Source organism: Stegostoma tigrinum, chromosome 19, assembly GCF_030684315.1.
Source record: "Stegostoma tigrinum isolate sSteTig4 chromosome 19, sSteTig4.hap1, whole genome shotgun sequence".
Classification (NCBI taxonomy): Eukaryota; Metazoa; Chordata; class Chondrichthyes; order Orectolobiformes; family Stegostomatidae; genus Stegostoma; species Stegostoma tigrinum.
The window spans coordinates 55392348-55414327 of NC_081372.1; the positions used below are offsets into that span (position 1 = coordinate 55392348).

General features: G+C 41.9%; 1 protein-coding gene across 5 annotated transcripts in view; it reads right to left on the bottom strand.

Moving 5' to 3' along the window:
- The window catches only part of LOC125461403 (engulfment and cell motility protein 2), a 255761-nt gene that overhangs the window by 120256 nt on the left and 113525 nt on the right, over positions 1-21980 (bottom strand). For all 5 annotated transcript variants that reach the window (XM_059652861.1, XM_048550143.2, XM_059652860.1 and 2 more), the window contains one exon: positions 5575-5729. In XM_059652861.1, coding sequence (XP_059508844.1) covers positions 5575-5652 — 78 coding nt within the window. In that variant the 5' untranslated portion in view covers positions 5653-5729. The remainder of the gene's footprint in view (positions 1-5574; positions 5730-21980) is intronic.

Genomic DNA, 21980 nt, shown 5'->3' on the forward strand with positions numbered 1-21980 from the left:
GTCATTTATCGCTGTCTATTGATAGGGTAGCTAGTCGTCCTCTGGGACAATGGTGACTTTCACTTTTCAGTACACTTAGCTCCATGAAGGCCATCGAGAATACTGTGATTTGGAGGGAAAAGGTCATTTTGCACCCATGGTTACTAAATTTTTGCATCAATGGAATTTCCTTGCGCCATATTTGACTCTCTGCAGTAAACCAAACTAGAATTGCTATAATTAGTCAACAAAGAACAACACAGCACAGGAACGGGCTGTTTGGTCCGCCAAGGTTGCGCTAACCCGTGATGCCTTTTTAAATTAAAAGGACCTTTTGCTCTTATGTGGTCTGTATCCCTCTATTCCTGTATCCCTCTTTGCCTATTCATGTATCTGCCAACATGCCTCTTAAATGTTGCTATTGAATCCACCGCTGCCACCTCCTCTGGTAGTGCAGTCCAGACACTTACCAACTTCTGCATTAAAAAAAACCCCGTCTCTCACGTCTCCTTTAAACATACCCTCTCTTTAACTTAATCCTATGTCTCCTAGAAATTGACATTTTTACCTTGGGTAAAGGATTATCCATTCCATCTGTACCTCCCACTGAAATTGATAAAACAATCAGGCTGCCTCTCATCTTCCAACATTCAAGTGAAAATGATCCAAATCTGTCCAATTTCTCCTCATAGCTAATATAGCGCAAAACCAAGCAACATCCTGGTAAATCATTTCTGTAGCCTCTCCAAAGCCTCCACATCGTCCTGGTCGCATAGTAACCAGAACTGTGCCCAATATTCCAAAAGTAGCCTAATTGAAGTTTTATACAGTTGTAACATAACTTGCCAATTTTTATACTACATGCCCTGACTGAAACTCCTTCATAAATTATTTCCCAGCATGAAGACTCAAGGCATACGAGGCACACACTAGTCCTTTTACCTCTAAGAATTAATAAATTCCCAGTTTATAGTAAAACATGCTTCTGCTGATCAGAGAAAATTGGTAATGGGGGTGGGAGTAAATGGAACGTTGCGTAGGTCTCCCATAGTGCAGGTTTCACCCCTCTACCACAGACTCTCTCCTCCAACCCAATTGTAACCCCCTTCATTCCATTGCAACTTCTTGCAATGTGTATGCATAGGTATGAGCTTTGAGCAAGGTTTGGAATTAGAACACTTCCAAACGTAACTAACAGCACAAATGGACAGGCACAAAGGACTCCAAGAAGGACAGTCAGTCTGTCAGGAATGAATTAACACCTTTGAACGGAAAAGGAAGATTTAGAATTGTACAGGCATTATCTTTGTGGGTAAAAATTGCTCAACAAGTTGGAGGCAAGATGTTCAAAATGGAATAATTATTGATGGTGTCTGCATGGAATACACTGCAAGAGACATGTTACTTACTTTTGCTTCTTTCATTAAGGGAGGGGCAACAGGATCAAGGTTCCGCACAGCTAGAAGAAGCTGATAGTTTTAGGCAGGCAAGGAGAGATGACAGAAAATGAGTTGGGGAGCTCAGACAAGAGGATAATGCACTGAGATTAACTCTGCTGAAAGAAGATCAGTTTAGGGTAATTGAAAGGGGCACCATCCAACAGGCATGCAATACGCTGCCAGTAAACTTTCATTTCACTATACAAAAATATCCATGAGAATCTGCGTGCAATATAACTCTGGTCTTGCACTCTGCTACACAGTGGACATGTTCAGTAGCTAAAACTGAAATCTGTGCCTAATGCCTTTCAATGTGTCACTTTTGTTTGAGATAATCCTCACCCCAATTACAAGTGCCTGTCTCACAGGAAGTGAGTACGAACAATGTGGCAGTATTCAATCATGGTTAATAGTGTGGCAGGGGCCTTGAATTCAAAGCTACTCAGAGACACAGGGCAGGAGAACAAACACCACATTTAGGACTTGGGGAGGGGTAGAAGATGCAGACTGTTGTTGAAAGAAGAACTCTTTATTGAAGGAGTGGATGATAAACAATATCACTGGTAGGGCCAGTGATGTTAGCTCATGGCAGGGGTGTACACCCACCATCCTGGAGGCCGTTGTCCTTTGGCTGTATACTATTTAAATGCTGAAGACAGCAACTTTATATCATCACTTTCACATTGGAGAATTAAGAGTACAACTGAGCTTTTTCAGTTTTGAGTATCTTGCTGATACTCCAGTAGTTAGGAGAATACTGTTTTTATATGCCCTCAGCTTTAGTACATTCCCACAGGCCTAGGCCATCATTCAAAACTAGATCCAGCTACTGAAATGTGAAATGTGTCCAGAGACACAGCTATCCATCCACACAGTACTGAGCACAATCAAGGTGGAAATTAAGGGGTAGAAGATGCAGACTGTTGTTGTAAGAAGAACTCTTTATTGAAGGAGTGGATGATAAACAACATCACTGGTAGACATTAAGGGAATTGAGGAGGGCGAGAAAGTAGGGCCGATCTTGAAGATAATTATGAGCTACTAAATGGCAGAACAAGCTTTGAGTAAAGGGTTAAAACTTAGCTCCTGCTCCTATTCCTTTTATAGTGATGAAAGTCAGCAGGGGGTCGAGAGTTCCAATTTGGCTTGATCCTGTTTTAATTTGCTATCTACAGTTGCAGTTACAGAGCAAACAGGAGCTCAAATTCAGGCTGTTTTCATCCTTCCCTACCTCAGAGGCATAGATGGCACTGTAAGAATGAATACAAACCACTTCAACCAACACAGAGTATGAGCTCAACCTGTGGCCTCCTCGTGCTGTACGATGACTTACTCAGCCATAAACAGATACTGATTGAAACCTCAGGTTATGATCCCTCAGTGACTCATGAACAACCTGGTAGCGTGCTGAGCAATTCAACTGCAGCTCTGTAGTGAGGTTCCAACTTCAGCAACCACGACACAATGCACAGCTGACAGTCACAGACCGAACTTCAGGGATGGCATTATATTGTTGAAGTGACTTACCCCAAACAGTTCTATTTTCACAATTTTGTTTCAGTGGGTCAATTTCTTTTTGATACACTATTGTTTTAAGGACATTTATTTGGGAAATAAATGATGACTTTGCCAGTGATGTCCACATCCTATAAAAAGATAAAATCTCCTGTAGATATCGCTGTTTCGTTTCTTGTGAAGCATTCTTGAGGGATTAGGTCTATTTTCCAAGCCGGCCTTAGTCACTCACAGGCCAGGCTGGTATTAATTATTTGCAATGGAGTGGCCTTGCTAGCTGACCCCTAAAGTGCATGTCAACTTCACCCACATTCCACCAAACCCAATCCTTATCACCTCTTCTGGATGACACACTACTGCTCCCTGATCAGCTTCCCTAAGTAAAGAGTAGTCTTTAGCCTGAATCAATGGCCATAAACTCGCCAGGAGTTGCATTGAAGACACTCAAATTTTAACCCAGAACCTCTAAGAGTTGGCAAAGACTCCCACACATGGCCTGTGGGAATGTACTAAAGCTGAGGGCATATCTAGTTTTGAATGGTGGCCTAGGCCTGTGGGAATGTACTAAAGCTGAGGGCATATAAAAGCAGTATTCTCCTAACTACTGGAGTATCAGTGTGTGAGGTGTGGGGTTAAACAATGGTCCCAGCAGTGAAAGGTCCTTACACAACACCATGACCCCCAGTTTCCTCGCACACTTCGCAGGCAGTGGACAAGGAAAGTCAATCATTGTAGAATAAAGGCAAACCTGCTGAACAGTAACATTCAGCCCCTCCCAGGGGAGCCAACGGTCTTGTGGTTTTATTGCTAGACTCTTAATCCAGGTAATGTTCTGGGGACCCGTGTTCAAATCCCATCATGACAAATGGTGGAATTTAAATTCAATAAACTATTTGGAATTAAGAATCTAATGAAACTTAGATTAGATTAGATTACCTACAGTGTGGAAACGGGTCCATCGGCCCAACAAGTCCACACCGCCCCTTAGAGCATCCCACCCAGACCCATCCCCCTATAACCCACACACCCCTGAACACTACGGGCAACTTAGCATGGCCGATCCACATAGCCTGCACATCTTTGGACTGTGGGAGGAAACGGAGCACCAGGAGGAAACCCACAGACACGGGAAGAATGTGTAAGCGTCACAAGACATTGTTGATTGTTGGGAAAGGCCATCTGGTTCATTAATGTCCTTTAGGGAAGGAAACTGCCATCTTTGCCATGGTCTACATGTGACTCCAGACCCACAGCAACGTGGTTGACTCTTAACTGCCCTCTGGGCAATTAGGGACAGGAAATAAATGTTGGACCTAGCCAGAGATACCTTCATCCCGTGAATAACTTTTTTTAAAAAAAAAATCACCAGCACACAACACTCAGTTGTTTTGTTTATTTCATGTATCCACAGTTGTCCCCTTTAAGTGGTTGTAATTAAAGAACAGCAACTGTCAGCAACAGCCGCTTGCATTTATTCATACCACATTTAGATTGTAGTAAAACATCCCAAGGCATTTCACAGAAGCATAATCAGACAAAGAGGGGCACCAAGAAACATAAGCATCGGTGACAAAAGACTTGGTGAAAGAGGTTGTGTTTTAACAAGCACCATAAAAGGAGATAGTAAAGCATAGAACGAAAGGATTTGCGGTGCTCGGGATATAGGGAGTTGAAAGCACCGCGACCAATGCACTGAAACATGTGGTTGATGTACAAGAGTATTGATTTGAAACAATGCAAGGGGCATCACAATTAAGCAAGATCTTGTCCTCACCTTAAATTAACACAACAATACGAGTCAGCAGGAGTAAACAGACAACAATCAAGAATACAAACCCTAATGTATCACTCTTACTTCAACAGTTCGCTGCTGAAGGGATGACATTCTGATTAAGCAGGGTCCAACCAAGCAGCTTTAGCTTGATCCATATGAAAAATAAATCTCATTAACAGGTAGCAGCTGGCAAACACGCTGCCTGCAGTGATGTGTGATTTCCTAGAACCAGCTGCCTCTCCACCCAGATGTTCCAAACCAGCATCAAATTTACAGTCCCCAAGCTCAATCGATAGGAAGTTCAAAACTGTCTGTGCAGTGTGTCACGTAGCATCTTACACTCTGCTGTAGTATCAAACACAGTCTCAGAAAAGTGCGACAGACTGTCAACCATCTACAAGGCACAATTCTGCTCACCTCACAAATGCAGTTCCAACAACACTCAAAAGAGGTTGACACCATCCAGCACAGCAGCCGCTTGATCAGCACCCTATTCTTCACCTTCAACACTCACTCCCCTTACCTCCAACACATAGTGGCAGCTACATGTACCATCTACTGCAACAACACACCAAGCCTCCTTAAATACCAGCTTCTAAACCCATAATCTCTACCACCCTGGCAGGACAAGGACAGCAGATACACAGGAACACCACCATCTGCAAGTTTCCCAAGCCATGTAACCAATCTGGCTTTGAACAATGTCACCATTCCTTCATTGTCGCTGGATATCCCTTCAAAATAGTTCAATGTGTGTACCTACTCCCACAAAATAATCAGACTAAGGCTCTCTGATAATCCCCTTTCTTACAAATGTCAACATTACTGATTTCCAGCTAGTGTTGACTAGACCTACTGGACACTCACCTGGTCTATCTCAATCAGCTGGGCATTGGCTCCTGGCCATTCGATCGCCACCTTCACGATGTCTGATGGGGGCGGCATTGGGACAAACAGTCCAGCTTGCGCTCTCAAACAGCTCCAATGGATGCACCAGCACCTTGGTACATCAGTGGTTAAACCTGCGCAGCAGAGCAACGTAAAATTAAAAAGCTACAGTTGAACACTTTCCAACCGGTTATATTTATCCCTTTAACATGCAACTTAGCAACTCAGATCTGAAGACCCAGTTTTAATCGAGAGTTAGCCAATCTCTGGAGGAGGGCTACAGTAGATCTTAGGTCCTGGCCTGGAAAATGGAGAATGAGCTAACAGACTCCACACTGCTGGAAACCACACATGCCCGACAACGAAGCTCAGGCAGGCTTTACCCATGATACATGCAAAACCAGAGTAGCCTGCCAGTGCACTGTTTAAGCTCACAGCACAGAAGATCATTCAGCCCATTGTGCCTGGGCTAGCTCTTAGAAACAGCCACCCAGTTAGTCCTGCTCCCCCGTTCCTTTCCCATACCTTTACAAATCCTCCCTTATTGGAGGTTATATCAAATTCCCCATTGAAAGATTAATCGTCCACTTCTGTGACCTACCATCGGGCTGTTTAATAGCTATGGAACTGCACCATGATGGTGCTCATTTTATTTAGGCTTGGGAGAGGGAAAGGGAGAGAGGGGAGGGGACTGTTGTCACCAGAAATGATGATAGCAACTCCTCTGAAAAAAACAAACTGAGAACAGAAAAAATAAATATATGAACCCGCAGAATTAAGCTTCTGGTGAATGGAAACGGATTAATTCAGATCATTAGAAACCTGACAAAGACACTACAGCTTGCGACCTATGACTTGTCTGCAGCCTCTCAACTCAGATAAGGCGGGGGGGCTGCTCCAAAAACAAAATTAAGAATCATCCTTTCACAACTTCCAGGTGGGAAAGCGAGTTGAGTGAACCATTGAACAATATTATAATCTTCTTTCTACTATTAAGAAATAGAAGTATGATTTTCTACATCAATGATATGTGTTTCATAGTTATGATGTGAATGATACAAAAGATGTTAGATGTTAGGCACAAAGCCCTAAATAGACAAATTGACTGGAGTGACTCAAATCCCAGGGGCAGGAGATGCTTGTGCAATCTGGGATGTTGAATTCTGAAGATAAATTGTTAGGGTCTGAGTCAAGGCTGATATGACCAAGCAGTAAACTTGCTGCAGGCTTGCAATTACCAATCTTTACCCATTTACCTCTACACAGCAACCCCTGAAAAATCAAGATTTTAGGGAGGGGGGCGTTCACAAGGATTTTCTTTGGGCCGTCCAACCACTGGACTGCACAACACCAATCATGCCAAATGCTCCATTGAACTGCATCCACTCTCATTGCAATGACTTTCATTTTTAAATCCCCAGTATGAGTTGTGATGGGATGGGATCTCCATCAGGAGGAGGAAGAATAGAAAAATATTTAATAAAAAATAGTCAGTTCCCAGATTCCACAGCCAAGATTCCAGTGAGCAAGTAATAGATTCATTCAACACTCCTACAGTTTAACATCTGGCCTCACCAAGATACAGAGACAGGACAAACATATTTAATGCCTATTAATTTATGCATCGTAGTACAGGCTGAAAAGGAGGAAAAGCAAAAAAAAAGCCAAGAACCTGCTCAACAGTCATTCTTTCCCAATGTTTTGGAGAAGCTTACGTCTATCAGGCTCTCTTCCTCCTTATCTTGGCATCATTTAACCACCACCAAAAGACCTTCAATCCAATTTCTTCCAACTCAGCAGTTCCCTACAAGGTAGAGTCGAACCTTCACACAGTTTTATAGAAATCACACAATATGGAAATCCACTTACTCCACTGCCCAACCCCCAACCAAGACTGACCACGGGCCTTCCCCATCCCCAGAACTTATTTCTGATGGTGGTTGGATGGTGATGGAGTGGAGTACGTTACCACCTGCCTAAGTAAATGTCCTTTCTTTTCACTTTCCAGCCCCAGCTCACAACCAGCAACAGCAGATGATGCCACCCATAACCTCTGGGTTGCTAGCTCAGTACCATGTTGTTTGGGCTGCGATCCGCGTTCAATACAATCCACACAGTACTGGGTACACATTAGAAATGTGAACAATGAGAGGGTATCCAAACAAAGGCTGAAAAAGAGGTGCACACCCACACTTCAAGTTTGCTTCAGCATGCTTGGAAATAAGCACAGGCAAAAACTAGGAAACTAGAGTCTCAATCATTGCAGTGGTAGAATAAAGTGAAGATCTGGGAGGCTTTGAAGATTCTTTGCCTTGGAGGTGTGGAGGATGCAGAATGTAGAGGTAACAAACAACTGGTAAAGAACACAAAGTTAATAAGGAAGAGGCAAGAAAATTCAGCTTTAATGTGATAATGGCAGAGTAAGATAAGGGAACACAGCAAGGTGTTTTTTGAGGAGAAAGCTAGCAGTCAATGCGTGAAGCATATGCAATGGAGAGCCAGGTTAAACTGTAAATTTACACACTTAAGCGGACTGCATAAACAAGCCCAAAATCAACAACTTTACCTCCTTAAAGACCACACATTTTAGAATCATAGAAGCCCTAAAGTGCAGAAAGAGGTTAAAGCTCACTGAATTTGCATCTCTGAAGGGCATCCCAGACCCAGATCCCCACCATATCCCCTTAACCCTGTATTTACCATTACTGATCCACAGCCTGCAAATTCCTGGACACTACGGGTAATTTAGCACGGTCAACCCACCTAGTACGCACAACTTTGGACTGTGGGGGGAAACTGGAGGAGACCATCATAGACACAGAGAGAATATGCAAGCTCCACACTGACACAAGGCTGGAATTAAACACAGGTCTCTGGTGCTGTGAGGCACCAGTGCTAAACACTGAGACAGTAAGCCACACATAAAACATAGAACATAACAGCACAGTACAGGCCCTTCGGCCCTCGATGTTGTGCCGACCTGCCATTCCAATCTGAAGCCCACCTAAACTATATTATTCCATGTACGTCCCTATGCTTGTCCAATGACGACTTAAATGTAAGTCCAAGGAATCTGTCTGCTTTAATCATGTCAGAAGGATAAGGAAGAGGTTTGCGAGGGTTAGGACTCTAGTAGCCTTGATCCCCTACCAAGACACACATCCACATTAAATAGATGTAGGCAAGAGAGACTAATCTCCCACAACTCTCAAAGTCTGATTTACAGCTACAAGTAATTGGTTGTTCACACCAGAGACCAGCAGTGTAGGACGTTACCACTTCTAACGTGCCCCTGTCTGGAAACAGCGGAGGAGACAGAAGGTCCTAATAAGTTAGTAGGATAACAGTTCAGAAAAGAGACCAGCAAGCTGTGTGACACACCGAAGGCCACAGTCTTCACCATGATCAGTAAGGCAATGTGGCCAGCCTCTTGTGAAGAAGCTGGGCCTCACTAACCTCAGAATTAGTCATGGAAGGTAACAGTCAAATGACAGAAGGTACAGAACAGTATGGTTCCCCTACAACCAACTCGTTTGTAAATAGCGACCAGATGGAGAACTTCTTACTCAAAGATATAACCTATAAATATATGTCAAAGTCACCCAAAACTGAAACAAGAGGTCAGCTGCTGGGCCTGTTATACCCAGTGGAAGATGTAGCTTCTTGAGAATAGGTACATTGAACATAAGAACTTTTATATCGGGTTCAGGAAAGCTTCATAACTGTGTAAAGGTCATAGAAAGACCACACAGGACTTGCAGGAGCAAATAAAAACTAAGCAGATAAAAGAAACAGGAATTTTACTTTACTTGTCGTGAGGTCATAATTTTTACAGCATGGAACAAGGCTCTTCAACCCATCATGTCCACGTCAATCATCAATTATCCGTCTAATCTACTCTTATGTTCCAGCACTTGGCCTGTAATCTTACACTATGGCACTTCAAGTGCTTATCCAAATTGTCATACATCTTGTAGGTTCCTGTCTCTAGTACAGTGAGTTAGACAGTGAATTCCAGATGCCCACAAAGGACGAGGTGAAAACAGCATCAGTCACAGTCATAGAGGTGTACAGCATGGAAACAGACTCTTCAGTCCAACTTGTCCGTGCTGACCAGATATCCTAAATTAACCATTTGCCAGCATTTGGCACTTATCCTTCTAAACCCTTCCTATTCATGTACCCATTCAGGTGCCTTCTAAATGCTGAAATTGTACCAGCCTCCAGCACTTCCTCTGGCAGCTCATTCCATGCACGCACCATCCTCTGTGTGAAAAAGTTACCTCTCAGATCCATTTTAAATCTTTCCACTCTCACCTTAAACCTATGCCCTCTAGTTTTGGACTCTCCCACCCTGGAAAAAAAAGACCTTGGCCATTCACCCTATCCATGCCCCTCATGATTTTATATTCCTCTATAAGCTCACCCCTCAGTCTCCGACACTCCAGGGAAAAAAAGCCCCAGCCTCTTCAGCATTTCCTTATAGTTCAAACCTTCCAATCCCAACAATATTCTTATAAATAGAAGATAACAAAGTGTGGGGCTGGATGAACACAGCAGGCCAAGCAGCATCTCAGGAGCACAAAAGCTGACGTTTCAGGCCTCAACCCTCTCTGATACAGGGTCTAGGCCCGAAACATCAGCTTTTGTGCTCCTGAGATGCTGCTTGGCCTGCTGTGTTCATCCAGCTTCACACATTGTTATCTTGGATTCTCCAGCATCTGCAGTTCCCATAATCTCTGATCAACATTCTTGTAAATCTTTTGAGCCCTTGCAAGTTTAACAATAGCAAGGGAAATAGCAGGGAGACCAGAACTGAACGCAGCACTCCAAAAGTGGTCCAAACAATGTCCATCAATGCCCCTCTAAGCCTGCTGCACTTTACTTTCAATCTATGTCCCTTGGCAATTGACTTCTCTACCAAGGGAAAACATTCCTCCCTATCTACCCCATCTATGCCCCTCAGAACTCTATACACCTCAAATCAGATTCTGTGCCCACCGCCCCAGCCTTCTCTACTCCAAGGAAATACAACACCCAGCCTATCCAGTCTCCCTTGAGAACTGAAACAAAGGAATGAATTTGAATCCTAGAAATCACAAGATACAAAAGATTCATTGACGTGGAAGTTGCAAGAGATGACTTAAGAGCTAAAAATATCAGTGTAGGGACTTTAATATGGCTTTGGATTGAGAAATTGGAAAAGGGAAGAAGAGACGGATATGACTTTGTTCTCAAAATGAATGATGCTGAGAACACTATCGTTGAGCAGCCAAACAGACTACACACTTGGAGAAATCCAGGCTGTGAATTCAGGAATCAACTAGATTCTGTAACAGGGAAATAACATTCAGAACAGTATAAAAGAACTGGAAGCAGTATCAAAGGCAAGGCCAAACGACAGAAAAGGGGGAATAAGAGAAGTGAAAGATGGATGATTAAAAGGCAAAAATCAAACAAGGTCATAGTGGGAAAACAAAAGGAGGAATGAGACAAGGAACATTAAAATAAAACGCTGACAGTTTGTGACTGAACATGAGTAACATTCAAAGTAAAGTGGATGAACTAACCATGCAGATATGGTTGGGATTATGGAGACATGGCTGCGGGGTGGCCAGGGATGGAAACTGACTGTCCATTTGTACTCGGTATGTAGGAAGGACAGACAAAAAGGAAGAGGGGATGGAGTCAAATTACTGGTTAAAGAGGACATAAAATCAGCACTGAGGGAAGATATTAGCTTGATGTAGAATCTGTGGGGGTAGAATTTAGAAATTCCAAGGGGCAAAAAAAAATTTAGTGGGGACATACAGACAGCAAACTGCAGTGATGTTGTTGGAAATGTGTTAAACAGGAAATCAGAGATGTGTGCCATGAAGGAACATTTGTAATTTTTGGTGTTTTTAATCTGCATGTAGATTGGGCAAATCAACTTAGTCACAATACCATAGTGTATGCGGAAAGGTTTTGTGGACCAACACATTAAAGGAGCAGCTAGAGAACAGGCCATCCTAGGGTACTTTGCAATGTGAAAGGAATAATTAGTAATGCAGTTGCGAGAGATCTCTTGAGGTTGAGTGACTGTAAGATGATAGATTTCTTCACCAAGATGAAGAGTGAGGTAGTAGATTGAGAGACTAGGATCCTCAAAGTTAATCAGAAAAACTATGATGATATGAGGCATGAGTTGACTATGATGATGGGAAATGACAATGGACAGGGCAAACATTTAAAGAATGAATGGGTGAACTGCAAAAACTGTTTATTCCTATCTGGTACAGGGAAGTTAGAGATAGTATTGGATGCAAAACAAAAAGTCAAACAAATTACCAAGGAAAAGAAATCAACAGACCTGTGGATTGGGAACAGTTTAGAAGTCAGCAAAGGAGGACCAAGGAATAGATTAAAAAGGGGAAAATAGAAGGTAAACCTGCGGGGCACATAAGAACTGACCATAAAATTTTTTATAGGTACGTACAGAGAAAAAGATTTGTGAAATGGCTGATGACCTAAATTCATACCTTGCTTCTGCCTCAAAAAGGACGACACAAATAATGCACCCACAGTGATGGGTATCACAGGCTTTATGACAGGGAAAAACTGAAGTAGATCTGTATTCTTGGAGAAATTGATGGGATCGAAGACTGATAAATCCCCAGGGCCTGATAACCCACATCCCAGAGGATTTAAGGAAGGGGGCCCCAGAAATGTTGGATGCATCGGTGATCATCTTCCAAGACTCTTTAAACTTTATTTTGGTAGCAAGAATAGGAAGGCAAATTATTATTTGAATGGCTATAAATTGACAGAAGGGAATATTCAGAAGAGGCCTGGGTGTCTTGGTGCACCAGTCACTGCAGATAAGCACATGAGTGTAGCAAGCAGTAATGAAGGCAAACTGTAGGGGGAACAGGGCAAAGAACGATCAATGCTGGAAAATTCAGCAGGTCTGCAAGGATTTGGGTACAGGTAAAAGGATGTCTTGCTGTAATTATACAGGGAAAGAGTGAGAAACATTAACTAAAACTGACAACAAATTTGTGATCACATACATATATTAAGATACATTTCAAGTGGCTTGTGACATTTGTTATTCATCAAGTCATTGAAGAAGCCTAAAGCTATGGAGTGTGATTGTTTTCGAACCAAAAGTTTAATGAGTTATCTAAGGTGATCTTGAAATACCTAATAGGAAGGAATAAAAGCACATTTAAAGGAATTGATGAGAGAGTCTGGATTTATATATGGGGTAGCAGCAACAGAAAGAATATTTAACCCAAAAACAATCTTTGATAAACATCTTGAAGTGAACATTTACATATGCTCTATATACTATGGGAAAGCTGTTGGTCACGGTCATCACCAAAAGTAAATAGCGTGTTGCTGAAATGCAACATTCACAGTAAAGGTGTGTGGCTTAGCCCCGGTTCATAAAAGAATAATGGTGCATATCAGGAGTGTTCAAAGTGAAAAGAGTACACAACTTTGTTGTACTCCTATCACCAAAATTATTCAATCTAAGGGGCAGAACAAATATTAAGCATTTTCTAAAAAAAGGGTGGAGGCCCGAAACGTCAGCCTTCCTGCTCGGCCTGCTGTGTTCATCCAGCTCTAACCTTGTTGTCGACTGAGCATTAAATATGGATCCAGCGATAAAACTCAGTGGCAAAAATGTGAACTTGTGCCATACTGCCAACACAGTACTGCTTGCAAAATCAGAACAGCCCCTGTAAAATATTGTAGGTCAAGTAAAGTCTAGAAATGGAGAATATGGATTGAGTATGAACATCATACAGACCAAAACAACGGTTGAAGGAATACATTTGAAGAAACTAGAATGAAGTTTGAAGTGAATGGAGCAGCACTGGAACAAGTCAATAAGTATGCCTAATTAAGACAAAATATAACAGTACATAATAGATGTGATGCACAGGTTAGACAAGAAGAGTCAAAAAGTAATTTTGTGAAAGTGAAGGATGCGCTAATGACAAGAAAACTCCAGTTTATAACTTTGAAAATCACTCATAAGGCATTCTGGCTACATTTCTTTAAATAAAGTAAAAATCTGTGGAGGAAAATAGATGCTGGGACATAGACTAAAATTTTATATATGGACCATATAACAAGGTCAGAAATCATATGTCACCAGGTTATAGTCCAACAGGTTTATTTGAAATCAAGGGCTTTCGGAGTGCTGCTCCTTCATCAGGTCAGGATTCATTTCAAAACAGAAAAGTTTCTCATAAATAACTCAATCTTCTAACTCCAAAGATCGGTCTGGGGTGTTGTCCCAACAACCCTGGCATCCCATATAGATAAATTAGTACTACTAGCATCTACAGCACACCCCCATAACCCTGCAACACCCATCCCTAACCTCAGAAGTTTCACCTTCCCCCCCCCCACGACACTGAATACCTCACCTCAGACCTCCTAAACTTGTAGCTCACCTCACAAACCACAGAGGTGACACCCTCAGCTTAGTTGGCCATTCTTGGATATTCACAATACTCTTCATTACTCCTGACCCGAAAAAGAGAAAGGTACTGATAAAGGTGCAGCGCAAATGAAGACAAAGCCCAATGAAGTAAATTCAATAATTAAAAGTGGCTCTGAGATCAGCTGATCAGAGAGCACTGAATGGTCACCTTCACCTGGCTAACTAATAGTCTTTTGCTCCCCCTAACAAACTGTCACACTCATTGTGTGTGTTCCATGTTCTGCACTAAATAAATTACCTAATGCATGCTTCTTCATGGCCCAACCCCACCTCCACTTTCCTGCAATCGAGACTGGTTAACTGTGACTCCAATTCATGGTCTCGCTCACGCTGTCAAAGCATTATGAATGTAGAAACCTCTGCTAAACCCGACATGATTTCAATATCAAGCTTGACCACGCAAGTGAACTTATTTCATCTCCTAATCTTCACAAGTTCCAGGATGTTTTGCTCTGTGAAAAACAACAGTGTAGTTTGGCGCGTTAAAGCACTCCCACATCCAAGCCAGATGATTCTGGATCGAGAGACTCTGTCTATAATTTAGATTAGCCTTTTAGCATACCAAGCATTGTGCTTGATTTTTTTAAGCTGAGAAAGAGCCAGAAGCAATCTTTCCCCCCTCACCCCGCCCCGTCCTGACCAGCAATAGCAAAGCAGGATAACGGAGTCTTTATCTCATTGCCATTTATGGAACTTCAATGGTGTGCAGACTGACTGGCATATTTGTCTAGAATAACAAGACAGCAATTCAATAAAGACAAGCGCTGGGGATAAAAAGGACATAACAAAAATGCATGTTATTTCTTGACAGCTTCTTTAGAGAAGTGGAGGAGGGGGTGAAGGAGGAGAGTGGAAATAGAGCAAAAGTTATATTTTAGTATATCTGTCCCACATTATACAATAGAAAAAAGGACAAACTAACTAGGTTACGGAAGTAGGTTTTAATTATCTCAAATTCAGGTCAGTTTGGAGACAAATCTGCAACCAAAGAATGTTCTGTCCTAATCTTAGAAAATTCACATAATTTATACTGAAAAATAACACAGGTAACATATGGCCATTAATAAAACCTGGGTTTGACTTTCACAAAAATGGAATCAGCTCTCTGTTGGTTTCATGGGTTAATACATTCTGTTTGGTGGTACTGAGCTGTAGTAATGGGTTGAATGGCTTATCTGTTGATCTCAGGAGGGAAAGACAGTTGTTTGTACTTCTTAGTCCAATTTAAGGGTACGCAAAGATTAGATCATGGTATCTGAACATAAGGGAATTTTCATTTTGGTGGTTTGAGTTCATGCTCAAACAACCTGGTAACCAAAATGTTACAAGATTGTCGACCTTACTCAGCAGGATTCAATAACTATAAAAAGAGTGGAGAGGAGAAGGGGCAAAATGAATGGGCAAGGGCAATGAAAAGGGAAGACCAGACTGACAAAGTCATTCCTACCAAAATGCAGAAATGACCTACTGTACTTACAAGAAAACAGTTTGGCTGTTTTCCATCACTTACTGAAGATTCTTACTGTTCCATTTGCAGCAGTTTGTCCTGGAGAATGCCTTTATTCATTTTCACTCAATGTGGCTACAGAGCTTGGACAATTTCCTTTCTATTCTATTTTAACATTCTGTCATCTCAGGCTTTGACGGTCCAGTGCATTAATGTTACACCAAAATGCTCAAAGTCTGCTCAGGAAGCACACACTTTCCCCCTGTAATGCCATATTTCCTTTGCTTGTGTCACTCTGGCAGTCTCAGTGACATCAGCAGACGGACCAGAGTTGCACTTTAAAACAGAAGACAAATTATAACTGTCAGCATGATCTCCCACAGGATACACAATGAAGCATCTGAACATGAATTTGATTATTGCTCAAGTATTGAGTACACATAACACTACCGCTTACACAATTGCTAGAAGGTTACAGTGTAAATGGATGAATACATTTTGTTTGATATATTTCTAAAGTTAAAAAGATTGTGCCTGACTGCAGATGTTCAAATGGGATTGAATACTACGTACCCATCTTCAGCAACTCTCCCTCCCAGCTTGTTTCAAAGGCTGAATGCAGGGTGCTCGATTTGTATATTTTATGTGGGAAGAAGTACATATTTTCTTGCACTTGAAGTGTGGATTCAAACCGAACAGCAAACTTTCACGAGTTTAAACTAAAGATTATCTATTCACCCACATTCGCCCCCAATTAACAGATACATTCACTCAGTTGATCTTTCATTATCACCCGCAAAAAGAGTTTAGATATAGGGAGTGAACTTTTACAGACTACTGTGCACTCAGTCTCTGTTTTACCATCTTTAGTCTTGAACATGGCAGGCCTGTGGTGTTTGAATGAATGTGATGATTCAAAGGTGAAGCGAGGGTCTTGTAAAGCAAAGGATTCATGAGAGTTCGAGGTTTCTCATGGTTACATTTTTAGCAGCTTGGTTCTCAAGTGAACTTTAAACTGGAACAGCTTATGTAGTTTGGCAGCCTACTATCCTGCAGTGAGTTTTCATGTCTGGTTCACAAACAGGCAGAATCATGGAATCCCTACAGTGCAGAAAGAAGCCTTTCAGCCCATCGAGTCTGCACCAACCCTCCAAATAGCACCTAACCCAAACCCAGCCCCTGTCCCTATCCCCATTACCCCAAATTTCCCATGTTAACCCAGTTAGCCTGCACATGCCTGGACACTACAGGCCAATTTAGCATGGCCAATCTACCTAACCCGCACATCCCTGGACTGAGAGAGGAAACCAGAGCACCTGGAGGAAACCCATGTAGACATGGGGAGAATGTGCAAACTCCACACATAGTCACCCAAAGGTGAAATTGAACCTGGGTTTCTGGTGATGCGAGGCACTAATGCCAAACTGATGGATTTTGCAAATCTCTTTACAAACAGCTCTCAGCTAACCTTTTAAACAGATAAAGGAAACATGTCTCAACACAGGGTATTTAAGAAGTTCAAGGTCCATTCCAAATAAGGTGTTGTCTTATTCTGCATTGTGGATTAATACTTCGGAAACCCAGCTAGTCTGATTTGGATTGAGGAAGCACTTGTTTTACAGTGGGATGTTAATAGTGGCCATTCACTTTCATCCACCACAAATTGAGTTTCAATTGTCTCTTCTGATTTGTTGGAAACATACAGTTGGGAAACTGCAGCCTCTGCGTGTTGGTCTATCTTTAAACAGAGAAATGTGTGAATTCCCCAGAAGGCTACAACTGCCCTTACTTAATTAGTTAAAATGTAAGGGACGAAGTTCTAAAGATACTAGGTGGACTATACAAGCAAGGAGAACAAAAATTGCTTAGTTGTGGTTTCCACTGAAAGGAAGGTGAGCTCCACCAATGGTTAATGTTAATGGTTCGATCTCCTATTAGGCCTCAATGTTCAACCCACATACATCCTCCTCACATTGAGATAATTAATGTCAAGATGGCTCATTTTTCAAAACCAGATCAAAAGTTTAAAAAGCCAATTTCAGGAAATTAAAAGAAATCAGACCAGTGTTTATTTGTGGGAAAAACAATGAACAAAAAATGCCAGAATTCTCTAAGGAAGGACAGATTAAAGAGATTTCCTGATATTTTGTCTATGTAAGTTTAATAATGAAAACTACCAAGTAAAACAGACGTACAATCATTAGTCATGGGCCAACACACCACATGTGGGACTGAATCAGTGCAGGATAACAAATTCATTTGTTTTTACTTCTCATTTCCCTCACAGGCTCAGACTTTGCTTAGATTCGGCTCTCACCATTACATCAACGTGATCACTTTTCATTTGTCTCTGGGTATTTGCGGTCCATGATGCAGAAGACACATGCAACAAACCCTTCCTGCAACATCCAGAAACAATCACTTTCCAGTAGAGGTCATGAATCATAAACAGGGTATGGCTACCTTTACTGACATTTTCTGTCTTCCCACCACCCTCCCTCCCAACCGTGGCCAGGCCTCAGCAGCTCATGTATACACAGTGCAAGGTGCCAGGTTTGATCCTTTGGTATGATATCGGGAAGGAATGGCAGTGCAAGTAAAAGGATTAATCTTACTCAGAAGTCTACTAAATATTATACTGTCGCTGATTGGATTGCCTTTATATTGAAGTTAATTGCTTGATTCAATTTCTGGCTCTTGATTGTTTGATCAAGGCAAATACTATGTCAATGGACAGCTTCACTATGAAATGGATCAACTAGATAAAAGAGGGAACTCAATTCAAAAAAAGGTACCACACTAAATTAACCGCAGTGTTTCAGGGATGCGTAGATTAGGTGGGTTATAGGTCATGGATCGGCGTAGACCTGTTGGGCCGAGGGGCCCGTTCCCACACTGTAGGGATTCTGGCATGAGGTCATTTCAGCTATTGTGTCTACACCAGCTCTCCAAATAAGCATCATGACTTAGTTTCACTCTCCTGCCTTTTCTCCATGTGCTTGCACATTATTTAAAAAGAAACAATCCTCCAAAGCCCTCTTGAATGCCTCAAAATAGCAGTATTAGTTTTGATCTTCCAGAATTCCCTGAATTTTAAAACAAACAATGCAGGTTAGAAGGTAGAAAATGCAAACCCACTTAGAAAAAGGGAAATAGGGAACTGTAGACCAGGCAGCATGACACAAATCAGGCATGGGAAACAGGGCACATAGAAATATGAATATAAAAACCCATGTTGGCTCTGAATATATGAAAGAGTAAACATGAATAACAAATCTGTTGGAGTTTAAGGTCAACTGAAACTTCCTTCACCACATTTCTAAACGGTTCATTGCAGACCCAAACCACCTCATTCTTTGAAAAGTATTTTCTCACATTACACTAGCTTCATTGCAAAACACTTTAAATCTGGCATCTCTTATTCTTGATCCTTTTATGATCAGAAACAGCTTCTCCATACAAACCCCTTGTGACTCAAACCTTGTTAGATCTCCTCCTAGCCTTCTTCTCTTCAAGGAGAACAATCCCAATTCTTCAATCTACCATCATACCTAAAGCTTCTCATCTCTGGAACCATTCCTGCAAGTCTCTTCTGCAATCTCTCCAATATGTTCACTTCTTTCCTAAAATGTCTTGCATCCAGAAGCTTACACAATACTTCAGTTTGTTCTATAAAGTTCAGGATCGCCTCCTTGCCCTTATTTTGTGCCTTAGAAAGAAAGCAGAGGATGCTGGGGGCTTTATTAACTGCTGTCCGCACCTGTCCTGCCATCTTCAATGATCTGTGCGCACATACAGACAGGTCCCTTGTGATAACCCCTACACAGCCTATGAGGAATCACAAATCAGTCGTCACATGGAGCTCATTTAGTAGGAGTTTCCTAAGCTGCCTGCCTAGCTGGAACTCATCACCTGAGCCCCTTACATGCAGACCCAAGGATAATTGTCTGTCCAAGGCTGGGATTAGCCTTTGTATGTCACGGGTGCTGGCTGTCTATTGGTGCTCAACAATAACCAATGTTCCTTTCCAGTTGGTTTCCCGAGTTCACACTGTAGGGAATCTGATCTGATCTGATCCCTTTTGCTCATGCATTCCCTTATTTTTAAACCGTCTGTTCATTTTCTTCCTACAAAAATGCATCACCTCACACTTTATCTGTTCCCTATCCACCTACACTGCCAACTATGTCTATGTCCTTTTGAAGTACTACATGGTCTTCCTCACAGATTACAAAAAAACTTTATAAACTTTGTATAATTAAAAAACATTAAAACTGTCCCCAGCACTAAGAACTAGACTATTACCATACATCAATATACAAGAAAAGCAAGCTTCTCAATGTTTACACCTGGAGAACTTCACTACAAATCTTCCTTCAGCTCAGGACATATTCAATGACATTACTCTGTTTCCTATCATTTAGCCCAGTTTGCACCTTTGCATTACTACTGTCCCTTTAATTTCATGAGAAATAGTGTTGTTTGGCACTGTATTGAATGCTTTCTGAAAGCCCATGTATACCACATCAACAGCATTACCCTTATCGACCCTTTCAGTTACCTCTTCAAAAAGCACCAAGTTAGATCAACATAATTTCCCCTTTAGATATCCATGCAGTCTCTTCTGAATCAATGTGTCTACAAGATGAATAATTGTATCCCAAATAATTGTTTCTAGAAACTCCCCCACCGCTGAAATTAAACCTACTGGCCTATAATTGCTGGGAATAACTTTACAGCCTTTTCAAAAAGCGTTGTAATGCTTGCAATCTTCCAGTGTTCTAGAATCAGGAGGGGTTCCATGGAAAACTCAAAGATTATGGCCAGTGTAACAAAGTGTGAAGCTGGATGAACACAGCAGGCCAAGCAGCACCTCAGGAGCACAAAAGCTGACGTTTCGGGCCTAGGCCCTTCATCAGAGAGGGGGATGGGGAGAGGGTTCTGAAATAAATAGGGAGAGAGGGGGAGGCGGACTGAAGATGGATAGAGGAGATGATAGGTGGAGAGGAGTGTATAGGTGGGGAGGGGATAGGTGAGTCCAGGGAAGACGGACAGGTCAAGGAGGTGGGATGAGGTTAGTAGTAGGAAATGGCGGTGCGGCTTGAGGTGGGAGGAGGGGATAGGTGAGAGGAAGAACAGGTTAGGGAGGTGGGGATGAGCTGGGCTGGTTTTGGGATGCAGTGGGGCAAGGAGGGATTTTGAAGCTTGTAAAGTCCAGTGACCCTGCAATTTCTGCTCTCACTGCCTTCAAATACTTTGGATGCATCTTATTCAGTCAAATTTGAAACCTCCTAATGACATTTGCCTTCTCTGCCAGCATTACCTGGTTACCATTGAATATTTCGTATCTGTCGTTACCAAGAGATCATTGAATACCTCACACATGGAGGCAGGGATAAGTTGCCTTTTTGGTCCCTAATTAGCTTTACTCTTCCTTTACAGCATGTTTTCCATTAACATGCCTATAGAAGACTTTGAAATTCCCTTTTGTGTTGGCTGCCAGTTTCTTCTCATAATCCCTCTTTTTGCTTGTTGAATATGCTTGTACATCTCCTCTTTGAACCTTTCATATTCATCTTAGCTCTTAGTTATATTTTCTGTGAATACCTGGCATAAGCAGATGTTTTCTTCTTTGTCTTAATTTTTTTAGTCACCTTTGTCATCCTGTAAACTCTAAATTTATTTATCCTACATTTCCCTTTTGAGAGAGTATGCATTGACTATCTTCTCTTTCAGGTAGCCCATTAAATGAAGGTAAATGTGAGGTCACCCTCTTTGGCCCCAAAAAAGGAAACAACAGAGAAGTTTCCTAATTGTGAAAAACTAGAAAACAGTGGAGGTTGGATACTCAGATCATAAAAATGTTCTGGAGTCAGTATAGCACAGAAAATGGCAACTCTGCACAATGAGTCCAAGCTTGTTCTCGGAACAGCAATCCAAACAGTTAATCTCATTTCCATTCCATTCAACAACCATCTAAGCTGCTGTCCTTTAACACCAAATGTAATTTTCTTTCAAAATTACTGGTAGCCTCTGCTTCCACCAGCCTGTGGGCAAGATTTCCCAGATTATCATCATCTCAGACTGGAGGCCTGTGACCAGTGATGTGCCGTCAGGATTGGTGCTGGGTCCGTTGCTTTTCATCATTTATATGGATGATATGTATGCTAATATAGGAAGTATAGTTAGCAAACTTGCAGATGGCACCAAAATTGCCAGTGTAGTGGACAGTGAAGAAGGTTATCTTAGAGGACAATGGGACCCTGATCAGATTGGCCAAAGAGTTGCAGATGGAGTTTAACTTAGATAAATGTGAGGCATTGCATCCTAGCAAGGCAAATCAGGGGAGGACTGACACAGTTAATGGTAAGGCCCTGGAGAGTGTTGCCAGACAAAGTGACTTAGGGGTGCAGGTGCATAATTCCTTGAAAGTGGAGT